The sequence below is a fragment of the Lissotriton vulgaris genome, chromosome 3_2, assembly GCF_964263255.1.
Source record: "Lissotriton vulgaris chromosome 3_2, aLisVul1.2, whole genome shotgun sequence".
NCBI lineage: Eukaryota > Metazoa > Chordata > Amphibia > Caudata > Salamandridae > Lissotriton > Lissotriton vulgaris.
The window spans coordinates 247,665,194-247,677,788 of NC_141690.1; the positions used below are offsets into that span (position 1 = coordinate 247,665,194).

At 46.1% G+C, this 12,595-nt stretch overlaps 1 protein-coding gene across 1 annotated transcript in view; it reads left to right on the forward strand.

The window, feature by feature from the left end:
* The window catches only part of ATRN (attractin), a 960,574-nt gene that overhangs the window by 236,638 nt on the left and 711,341 nt on the right, over window positions 1-12,595 (forward strand). Inside the window, exon 11 of the mRNA XM_086964304.1 lies at window positions 7,915-7,999. Coding sequence (XP_086820430.1) covers window positions 7,915-7,999 — 85 coding nt within the window. The remainder of the gene's footprint in view (window positions 1-7,914; window positions 8,000-12,595) is intronic.

Genomic DNA, 12,595 nt, shown 5'->3' on the forward strand with positions numbered 1-12,595 from the left:
TGACTTTCTTTTGCAGTTTTTCTGTGTGCATTTCAGTTTGAATGCAAGCAATAACTAGTCGTGTTTTCAGGCTTCGGAATGTATTTGCATATAATCGGGTATAAGTAGCTTCAAGTTGTTTTATTTTGCAAACCTGAGTAGACATGTTTGTACTGCAGCCTCTGTCAATAATGCAGGCTGAGCTCACAGTATTTTCCTTAAAGTGCTCACCGTAGTAGAAAAGGCTTTGCATTAATGAGCCATATATGTCGATTTGAACAACTTAAACATTTTGATGCAAACCTTGCCGTAGTTGCAGTGTTGTGTGGTGTTTTAGGCTCCGAGTGAATCTTCCCGATTCATGACCGTATATAGGTACAATTCACATTACCCTAATATAGGCATAGAAATCATTCCCTTATTTAGATATAGCTCATGCAGACCAAATACAGGCATGGCTACTTCCACCCGTACCAAACGTCACAACAATTTCTAAGAAAATCGGCTTAAGCAGTAAGGGACCTCCCCCTTGCTTGAATATTGATTTGTCCAAGAACTCGTGTACTTTGCAAAGAACTACTATTCCCTAGCGGTTCTTTCCTGACGTTATCATGCCAGACTTTGTCAAACTAGACACCTTCAAGGTATAAATATGCCTTCACTTGCTCTAGGAAGACACAGTGGTTCGGAGCAGTTAGACTAACTAAATCTGACACAACTGGCTGCACGACAGCTGGGGCAAGGTGGTGTAATCACCCTTTGCTTTAGATATAGTATACCTATATCTAACCCTAAAAATGGACACACAGATTCCTATCAGTCACTCCTATGGCAGGCCTTGACAATCCTGAAGGCAGAGTGCTTGGAATCGTGTGAGATGGTGCTCTGGCATGAGCTGAGCTCGTTTACAGCTTGCGGAATCAAGTCCTAACAGCTGTTCCATGATAACGCATACCATATACTCTTAAGTGCATTATAATCCTCGCGGTTAAATGCTATCTTAGGCATCGCTTTATCAAAACATGTCGAGTAAGGTGTCATACGAATTGGAATACTAACCCCTCGCCAATTCTGGCGACTGGGTTAGCATTCCACCCTTCTAGAGGGACACGACATGTATGTAACTGTGAACCCCGGTTAAAGTTAACTCGAGCCTCAGCATCACAAAATGGATGCTGCCACCACAGACACAAGTCTGACCCCCTGCGGCTGGGAGTCCTTCCAGCGAGGAGCTTGGACAAAGGGTTTCCTGTCAGGGGCGGTGCTAGCACCATCCCAGACAGGGTTTTGTGTATCCTGGGTAGGCAGGGCTTTACAGGAAGGTGACTGCAAGTGGCACCCCGGTGCTCACTACGCATCTGCCGGCTAGAACCAGTTCCAGGGGCACACCAGCCCCTGGCCTGGGGAAAGTCCGGCATGGGAGAGGGGTGTAACCACCTCCCTTCCTGGTCCCACCCCTAGGGCAGGACCTAGGCGCGTACCCACCCCTTTCTTTAGGATAAAGGCAGGAGCGGGGACCCTTCCAAATTAGATCATCTTTGAATCAAGAAACTACTTTCCACGAAAGGAACTCTCGACTCTTCTCAAGATTTCTCCCTTGTGACTAAGGAGTAGTCACCCTGCATCCGCAGGCACCATCTAAAGAACACTGCGGTTTGCTGCACGTCCTTCCTCCGGAATCCGACTGACCAGCTTGACGAGACCCGGCTTCCCTGGCACCTCTGACCTCTACCTACCTCTACAGCTAAGCTGAGAACCGTAGGTGCGACGAGACCTCGAGGGACCGGCCATCATCAGAACTGCACGACTTCTATCCAGCACGACCGCCGAGGGATCCTCTGGTGAGTGCTTGGGGGTCCGAGAAGCCCCGACCCTGAGCAGCTCCAGCACCGAAGTCCAGCCCCCCAGCATCCACGAGATCTGCGTGGGGCCCTTCTGCTTTTTGCTGCTCACCGCGTTGTCTGGCTACTAGCCCGCTGGCTTGTGGCCTTCCCGACGACGACCGACGACATCACCACTGCTAGTCTGGTTGCTCCAGACTGGCCCTTGCTCCCTTCCAAAAGAGGAGCACCTCCTGGTCCATTTCAGACGCCATTTTAGGTCCACCGCGTGGGCTTGAATTTGCCAAGACTTGTTGCCCCAATCCTGGGTCCAGCGACGTCGACAGCATCAACCATCGCGGGACAGCTCGCACCTCCATCCTGGTCGCCGACAACGCCTCCTGGTCCGTGAGACTGCAGAGTCCAGCGTCGCCCACTCACCTGGTCGAGGTGACTACCATCCGGTGCCATCCTGGTCCCCATCTGATCACTGGCTAGTGGTTAAGAACTTGGTCCCCTCTGCTTTCAGGTGTCATCCATCTTCGATCCAGGCTTGGATCACTTCGAACAATCTTCACTGGTCGCCTGCCAGCAACTCTTTCTTCAGGCTCCTGGTTCGTCAACGAGGATTCCCGACGTCCTTTCAGACCTATGCAGCCGCAGCCCCTGGGCTAGGTAACTTCGGCATTTCGGTGCCCCAGCATAGCCTCACTATCCAAGGGTCCAGATCCACCGTCGTTTTCGACCTACCTTATCGGGTTCGCCCGAGAACACTAACTTTGCTTTTACTAGCTCCCATAGACTTTGTCCCGCATTCCGCGTGAGAGTGCACACTCTGCACCCGAGTCCCCTAGGCCTCCTACTAGTAATCTGAAGGTTCAGTAACGTAGTCCTAGCGATTCCAAAGCCTATTAGTCCAGTACTTACCTGCTAGTAATTTCGCATTCCACTTCCATAGTATATGGTTTTCCGTGCCCCTCGGGCATTTGTCTAAATTGTGCAACTTAAAGTATTTTCGTAAGAGTTTTGTTGTGTGCTTAGTACCCTGTCCTCATAAAGAGTACAGGGTTGTTATGATCTAAATAAATACACTGTTTATTTTCATAACACTTGTGTGGTGTCCTTTCACTTGGTGTTCAAGGGGTATATGTGATGGTATAACAGCTGGCTTAACACGCCCTCTAGAGTTTAGCCCGAAGACTGCTCTTGTCCATGCTACTAGGATAGCTGGTCTATCGGTTGACTTACAACCAATCACCATAAGGGTTGTTTGGACTGATACATAGTGATCACTAGAATAGTGAACACTGAATATCAGGCCAACTTCTCACAAATACTACTTCCCGTGTACTACACTTAAGTTAGGTACCCTGGGGTAGGCGTATTTTAGAAGCACCATTTGAGTATTTTTAGTCAGTTATTCATGTATGTATTTTTATATGGCTTAGAAACCATACAATGCTCATACAGTATTATTTTATAATATTGTTCTTGCTGTCAAGTCAAGTCAAAAAATGTATATAGCGCGCTACATACCCAGAGGGTCTCAAGGCGCTTGAAGAGGGGTGGGGAATTACTGGTCAAATATCCACGTTTTAAGTTGCTTTCTGAATGCTAGGTGGTTCTGAGTAAGGCGGAGGCGAGTGGGAAGTGAGTTCCAGGTTTTAGCTGCTAGGTAGGAAAAGGATCTACCTCCCATGGTGGTTTTGTTGATGCGAGGTACAGTAGCAAGGGCTTGGTTGGATGACCGTAGCTGGCGTGAGGGGGTGTAGAAGCACAGTCGTGTGTTGAGGCATTCTGGTCCGATTTCGTAGAGTGCTTTGTGTGCGTGGGTTAGGAGCCGGAAAGTGATTCTCTTATTGACGGGGAGCCAGTGGAGGTTTTTCAGGTGACCTGAGATATGTTCTTTGCGCGGGATGTCTAATATGAGTCTGGCTGAAGCGTTCTGGATTCGTTGGAGTTTTTTCTGGAGTTTAGCGGTAGTACCGGCGTAAAGGGTGTTTCCGTAGTCCAGTCGGCTCGTGACCAGGGCGTGGGTGACCGTTTTCCTAGTTTCGGTGGGGATCCAACGAAATGTTTTTTTGAGCATGCGAAGAATGTTGAAGCAGGATGAAGAGACGGCGTTGACTTGCCTGTTCATTGAAAGTGAGGAATCAAGGATGACGCCCAGGTTCCGTGCGTGGTCCGTCGGGATGGGTGCTTTTCCAAGGGCTTCTGGCCACCAAGAGTCGTCCCAGGCAGAGGGGGAGGTACCTAAGATAAGGACTTCTGTTTTATCCGAGTGCAGTTTCAGACGGCTGTGTTTCATCCATTCGGCTACTTCTTTCATTCCTTCGTGTAGGTTAGTTTTGGCGGTGCTAGGGTCATTGGTGAGTGAAAGGATCAGTTGAGTGTCGTCCGCGTAGGAGATGATGTTGAGGTTGTGTTGGCGTGCGATGGCCGCGAGGGGGCTCATGTATACGTTGAAGAGGGTGGGACTGAGTGAGGATCCTTGGGGTACGCCGCAGATGACTTCAGTGGCCTCTGAGATGAATGGTGGGAGGCGGACTCTCTGGGTTCTTCCGGTGAGGAACGAGGTGATCCATTCCAGTGCTTTCCCTTGTATTCCGGTGTTTCTGAGGCGCTGTAGAAGCGTGCTATGGCAGACTGTGTCGAAGGCTGCGGAGAGGTCAAGGAGGATGAGGGTGACTGTGTCTCCATTGTCCAGGAGAGTTCGAATGTCATCTGTTGCTGCGATGCGGGCGGTTTCAGTGCTGTGCTTGGCTCGGAAGCCGGATTGTGAGGAGTCGAGGGATTTGTTTGTTTCGAGGAAGGCGGCGAGCTGGTTGTTGATTGCTTTCTCGATGACTTTGGCCGGGAATGGAAGGAGCGAGATGGGGCGGTAGTTTTTGAGTTCGGTGGGGTCAACTGTGGGTTTTTTCAGGAGGGCGCTGAGTTCGGCATGTTTCCAGCTTTCCGGGAAGGTTGCGGAGTCGAGGGAGCAGTTGATGACGTCTCGGAGGTGCGGTGCTATGATGGAGGCTGCTTTGTTAAAGATGTGGTGAGGGCATGGGTCTGTGGGGGATCCTGAGTGGATAGAGTTCATCAGACGGATGGTGTCTTCGGTGGAGATTGGTTTCCAATCATTGAGGGTGTTCAAGGGAGGTGGGGGTCCTGCAGGGGGATGGGTGAGTTGGTCTCCGGGTTGGTTGTCAAAGCTGTTGTGGATGTCTGCAATTTTGTTGTGGAAGAATGAGGCTAGGGAGTCACAGAGGGTTTGGGAGGGGGTGATGTCGTTGGAGTTGGCCTTGGGATTGGTGAATTCCTTAACAATGTTGAATAGTTCCTTGCTGTTGTGAGCGTTGTTATCTAGTCGGTCTTTGAAAGCGGCTTTCTTGGCATTTCGGATCAGTTGGTGGTGTATGCGGGTGGCGTTTTTGAAGGCTTCCTTGGTGCTGGAGGTTGGATCTTATTTCCAGGCCTTCTCAAGGGAGCGGCAGAGTTTTTTGGATTTCTTAAGATCATTGTTGAACCAGGAGGCCTTCTTGCTGCCGAGTTTTTGTCGTTTTTTCAGTGGTGCTAGGATGTCGGCGCTGTTGGATAACCATAGGGTGAGGTTGGAGGCGGCTTGATCGGGGTTGGAGGAGTGGACTGGGGGGTTAAGAAGAAGCGATGAGGAGATCTGGTCGATGGTGATTTTGTTCCAGTTTCTTTGCAGAGTTGGTTGGGGGTGGTTGTTGGGTTTGGCTTGTTGTAGGTAAAGTGAACGCAGCTGTGGTCAGTCCAAAGGAGATTCGTGGTGTGGCTGAAGGAGACATGGTTGCTGGAGGTGAAGATAGGGTCGAGTGTGTGACCTGCGATGTGGGTGGGGGAAGTGACAAGTTGTTTAAGTCCGAGGTTGGCGAGGTTGTCCAGAAGGGTGGTGGAGTTGCGGTCGTTGTGCTTTTCAAGGTGAAAGTTGAGGTCTCCCAGAAGGATGTAATCTTTGGAGGGGAGCGCGTGTGGAGTGATGAAGTCCGTGATGTCCTCACTAAATTGAGCGCGGGGTCCTGGGGGTCTGTAAAGGAGGGTGCCTCTGAGTGTGGTCTTGGGGTCGATGTGGATCTGGAAGTGAAGGTGTTCAGAGTTGGCGAGATTGATGTCTGAGCTGGTTGAGATGTGGATGGATTTCTTATGGACGATAGCGATTCCTCCTCCTGTGTGGCTGGTACGGTCCTTGCGTATGATCTTGTAATCTTCTGGGATGGCGATGGTGATGTCTGGGGCAGAAGAGGCGTTCATCCATGTTTCTGTTAGGAAGGCGACGTCCGGAGAGATGGTGTCTAGTAGATTCCAGAGGTCAATGGCGTGCCTGTGAACCGATCGGGTGTTGAGCAAGATGCATTGAAGGTTGTTGGGGTCGGATATCTGTGGTGTGATCGTAGCGGAGTTGTGGACGGTGCCGTAAAATTTGCAGGAGTTGCATGAGAAAGGTCCGTGGGTTTGTCCAGGAGCAGCTTGGATGCAGGTGGGGGAGCGGCCGGGGTTAAGGGCTAGGAGGGTGGTGGCATCGTAAGTGATGCGGGAGGGGTGGGGGGTGCAAGGGCCAGGGGGTATGGTGCTGGGCGCGGTCCAGGCGCGGACGGGCGTAGACGGGCTTACCTTTGGCGCGACTGGGGCGTGAACGCTGCGCGCGGGAGAAACCGTCATATATGGATAGTGGAGAGGGAGGGGCGAGGGCGGCTCAGCTGGGAGGCGGGGCGGGCTTACTAGGACGACAACAACAAACAAAATGGCAGCGGAGGGGTGAGCACAGCCGAGCGCTTGGGGATAACGCGCAAACACAGAAAAGTTACAATGGCAATTTAACAAAATGCATACAGAGCAAAAGCGGCAAGCAAGGCAGACTGCAGGCAATAATAACGAGGCAGTTCTAATGCATAGCGCAGCACAACGATACCAGCTGTCGTCAGACACTGGGGAGCGACCATTCAGCTCGAAAGCGAAGAGAGTCACAGCGCTTCGAGGAAGTGGAGCGGTGTATGTAGTCTGTGGGAGTGCATTATACTTTGCAGCCTGCATTACGATTGTAGAAGTTCACTTTTCTTGCATGAGTAAAAAGACTGTTCAATAAACCCTTTTTATTGAAAATGCCCGTCTCTCTATTTCTCTGAAACTCTGTTGAAACGAAGCATGCACGATTGACTGAGTAAAATTCTTATCTATTGTTTCCGCGACTCTAGAGATGTATTTCTTATTCTTGGGAAACAAAGTTGTCATGTTTATGCGGTTGTCAGAAACTAATCCCTTGTTTGTTCGAGGAAGTTTCTAGTGACCTCTGAGCTAGCTGGCACTCACAAGTTTAATATATTCGATAGAGACCTAGTCAACCTCAGTCCTACGTCTAATCCATAGGATATATTATTCCAATGTGCAGAGCCTATTGGGAATTTTGGAACTACACTACAGCAGGAAATCCTTACTGTGGTACTGGCAGTAAAAGGGTTGGCCCCAAAGAATGTGTCCTGTGAAGAAATTCCACCCTCATGCAGCTTATTTTCACATAAGGAGTGGTTTCTGGTGGTTTATCGAATTCCTGACCTGACATCCTTAATTTTTAACTATAGTAAGTCTAACCCATTGTATGTCCTTTAATAGAGCTTGAAGGGTTGTGACCTGTTCAAAGCTACACCCATGCAGTGCCAACGTAAAACCAGAGTTTTTTTTTTTCAAGCAGACTGCTTTTAAGTAGTCTTGTTCTCAGGGTAGTTTGTTATAACAAATGCATCACAAGCCTTGTAATGGTTATCTACGGTGTCTGCTGTTTTTAAGTGAAAGTTAAGCTGTATCTCTTTTACAACGGCTTTACTGTTATTTTTCTTTTGTTTGGGGGGGTAGATGTGCAGGATTCTGTGACTTTTTTACTAGCCACTGTTTAAGCACATTACCACCTATCCTCTTAATTTAGTGATAACCCTCTTTACAAAATCAGCCCTCCAAATGATGAGACAGGTTGTGTATATAGTCTCTCATTAGTACTGTAATCTGTCTTTAATATTTTAGCTTAACCTGACAGTCTTATTTTCTTGTTATATTGCCAAAAATTGTTTTATACATAACATTTTTTGGGGCTTCAAAATGTTTTTCTTTTTCCTAGCTTGCGACCATTGGTCCGTCCTTCCTCCACCAGATCTACAGCATGATGTAAACCGGTTTGGCCATTCAGCTGTGTTGAACAACAGGTAAGCAAGCACGCAATTTGAATGCATTTTTTTCTTAAACCCAATTTTGATTGTTTTATGTTAACCTTTGCATAACATGTATGATATTGAAACCTGTTCACGCGTGTTACCATCATTACAGCAAAGTATAGAGCAACCTGATCAAGCGTCATTAAATCATGATTGACATGCCTACCAGCAGATCTTGTTCTCAAACTCCAAACACAACTCATTTCTTGGCGATCTCTATCTATCCATCCAGTTGCAGAATTCAACAGTGTTTCAACTACATACCACTGAACCATGGAAGCTTATGGAGAATTTTGATTAACTAGAACTAGTAAATAACATGCCGAAGCTGGTGGTGTAAGCCAGATCAATCTAGGTGCACTTACTGAGCTCTTCCAGTTATCACAGTATGTGAGTGTATGCTATACAACTTTAAAGTGTAGCTGGCAGCAACCTTTGTCTTCCTTGGTAGGTACCACAGGGCAATCACCATCCAGCATGGGGCACGCCACTACAATTGCATCCCAGACATGTGTAAATTCTGATGGGCATACGCCCCTTTTGACCTCCAGCCGCAGTGCATGGCCTTCCCATTCCATAGACTTATTGAATGCGGTTAACCATTTTCTTCACATCGGGGACATGCAGGATACATACAATTAATGCGTTGGGGGTTAAATAGACCCTATCCAAACAATAATATTGTTGAAATCGTGAGATGCAAGAACATTTAGGAGTGTTCCGCAGCACTATATCCCACTCGACATCACTCAAATCCGTGCCCAGGGCATCAGACCATTTTCTCCGCAGACCTATTAGATCTCACTTCAAGAGAGTTAGGAGCGAGCGATACAAGAGTCACAGCACTTCACGTGCCCTGTACAGTATATAAGTCCTTCTGGCAACTGTGTACCGGCTTCCTGTGTACCCTGTCTCCACAATTCTGTAGTGTTGCTAGTAGTGCATTTTATAGCAAAAAGTTGGTAACCGGAATATCCTATTCCTCTTGGAGGGCACTAAAATATATAGATACCATCCCTAAACTGTGGTCCTACTGTGGCCAGATCATGCGCCTCCCAGGCCCTAGTGCTCCCCAGTTCCCATTATGTGGTAATGCTGACAAGAATTTAATGGGTTTCTCTGTAGCATATGGAAGACATGCATGCGCCCTCTGGAACAACTGCATCCAGACATACCGGAGAGTTTTGAACAGTAGATACGATCACTTAAATTGCGCCTTCCTGAAGGGTTCAAGCAGCATATCCGTTATGAACTTTAAGGAGCATTCGTTTTCCTTAGACCCATGCCAGCCCAGCAGGCAACCCCCACTTGGCCGTCCATTGTAATTGGGCAGCGAGATAGAGCTAGAAATCCGGGGCAGCTAATCACCTGGCATTTGCAGTTAGGACATCGCTACCCTACATCTGCCATTACTCATAGCAAGTCTATCCGCATTCTGTCCATTTCCTAAAACAACTGCACAGGCATATGTCTAGGCAGGGAAGAGAAGAAGTATACCAGTCTAGGGAGGAGGACTATCTTGTCTAAGGCTGTCTTCCCCATCACTGAGCAGTGCAGCATGTGCCAGAACTTTATAACCTATCATAGTGACAATAAGATTGCAGTAAACCTCCCCTCCAACAGGTTCACTTCCATTCAGAATATACGCCCTCTCATACATTTTATAGTCGTGGTTACCAGTGTGTATCAGACCTTAGCTCTGTAGGTCTCCTCCAATCCCACTGGTTCCTGTTCTTTACGGAGTAAAATTATTATTTTCCCCCTGTTCGCCTTTAACTTGGATAATGTGCCTAACTCCCCCAGTGCCTAGATCGCCTGAAATCTCTCCACGTAAACGCAACAATTTATCATCCGTTTAAAGCGAAATGTGGAGTGAGATTCCATTAATCTGGAGGCTCTAAAAACAGTGACCCTGATGAATAATTATTGCCAATGGTGCCACAGCAATTGCAAATAGTATAAGTGTCTGGAGCAAGCATGTCTAGTTCTCCTCCCATGCACCCTCGAGTGGAAAAATGGTAGTCTGGGCCCCAGTAATATTTCATGCACAGTTGGGGAATTTGGGGAATCCCCACTGGCAGAAGGCTCTCACTGCACTATGACACTTTATAACCAAGACCTCTACCTCACACCCAGCCTGACTCCTCCCCACCATCCGCCTGGATCGGAAGGTTGTGCGGCTTGAACAACTGTGTTCACTATTACAGGACTATCGGGTAGATTCATGAAAGAAAAATCGTCTCGCAAAGGGCCAGATTCTGCGAATCTGGCCCTTTGCAAGCACAATTTTTGCATTTGGGATTCATCATCCCAAATGCAAAAATCGATAATAGCGAAATCACATATTTGCGAGTAATTGCATTTAAGGAATCTCTATTTGAGATTCCTTAAATGCAATTCATTAACCATTTTTAATTTGCAAATTCGCTATTTCTGGCCGCTATTTACCGCGAGGTCAAACCTCGTGGTAAATAGCGAAAACTTGCATTTAAATGCATTTTTCTAAGTTGCATGTTACACACACACACACGTCCTTTGGACATGTGTGTGCGCAACACCAATGTAGATTACATTTCAGGGGTGCTACAGGGTGTCCTTTGGACACCCCTGGCACCCTTGAAATCGCATCCTTATTTGCGATTAGCAAATTGCTAATCGCAAATAAGGAATAACTCCCCATTCATTCCTATGGGCATAGGAATGAATGGGTAGTTATTCCTAATTTGCGATTAGCAATTTGCTATTTAGCAATTTGCTAATCGCAAATAAGGAATGTGTAGGAATCGCAATTTATTTAGCGATTCCTACATGAATCCCGTTTTTTGCAAATCCTTAATAGCGATTCCTTAATAATCGCTATTAAGGACTCGCAAAACGGCACTATGATGAATCTAGCTGTATGTAACTTTCCCTCTATCGTTATACAACTCGCAAAGCCCTCTACATCCCTTATAAAAGGTGACATTAAATTTAGGTTAAATTCCCCAGTCAGCATATAGTCTGCTAGAGGGTCTTCCAGCATTTGTTCCAATAGAAATGTATTAAGTATTTCACAAGTAGATTCCCTACTAGTGAGAATTGGATGGATGAATGTATACATTAATCAAATATAAAGACTTTAGTTTCTGATCAGATGATTTATATTTCAGTTTATTTCTTAAAATGTTTGTACTATTTAGATCCAGTCGCTCGTATTCAACCTGAAGGTCACTCGCAATAAATGTTGCTAACCCCCCGCTTGGTTGGCCAACTTTATGGATTTTATTTGCATTTTCAAAGGGACCTACATATCCATGTAACCTAAATGGTTTGGTTTCCCACGTTTCCTGTAAGAAAATAATCTGACAAAGGAGTGATATGGAAACTATTTGTGCATTGTCAATCTTATTTCCTAAACCATTTATGTTCCATGAGCAGATCCTCAGTTGTTCCCCCTCTGTTGTTTTCGATGTGGGATCTTACTTCTATTTACTCATTGCTCCTTCTTGCTATGTAATGCCAGGGGGATCCATTTTTCATTTATTTCTGAGTTTTTTTCTACTTTGATTTGCTGTAAAGTTAGTGACGTCTTCTTTGGGGATCTGCCCCGTGCATTTTTTAGTACGGGAACTATTTGCCTGTCTATTTTTTCCTGCTGTGCCTGATTTTCATCAGTAATAAGTGGAGTCTGATAAACTTTTGGGACTTGCTTGGTAATTATGCCCCAGGCTTTAAATGCCTTTTGTTCAGTTAGAATCTGTTTGGCTATAACCGGTGAGTTTAATGTGATTATAGTGGGAGCCTGGAGACTGTTTTCCTGTCATAAATTCAATAGAGTCGATATCCTCTCTCTCAATTTTGAATAAAGATGGAATAGACTTAAATAATTTAAGTATATTCCCTCGATTTAGTGTATCTTGCCTACCTCTAGATTCAAATTCTGGTGTAAAAATAAGTTGTACTTTGTCAATTGGTAGTTGGTTCTTGTGAACATCTGTTACCTTAGCTTGCTTTGTTTTATAGGTAATTCTGTTTAACCCTTCCCTGTGTTAAATAAACAAATGATCCCAATCTGGTAATTCTGCAATCATTTTTTCATCCTCATTCGATTTAAATATTGTTTCTTATTTTTCATCAGCATACTGGGTTAGATGCGGGGTGGTTTTTAGCATTACTTTTAAAGGGGTGCTATCCTTCCTTCTTTGAGAACTGGAGGTGATCGGCCTAAAATCCTCTTCCTCATCTCCTTCTAGTAGTTTGACCTCAACTTGAGATGGACTCATTAAGGTCCTTATGTCCGCCTGCTGTTCTAATCTTCTACTTTCCTCCCTTGGTGGTTCCTGATCTATATTCAACCCTTCTACCTTTTATTTCATTTTCCTGATTTTAGGGATTTCATCCCGATTGTTATGTTCCATTCCGATTTTTTTTTTTTTTTTGTTTTAGCACATTTTACTGATATTTTTCCCTTGATGGTTTGTTTTCAAAAATAGCAAACTATTTGTCAATACCATTCCTATTAGGTGATAAGATCTTTTAATCCTCTCTTGGTAGATCATTTCCTATATCCTATCCATTCGCGTCTATGGTTGATATCTGATCATTGTC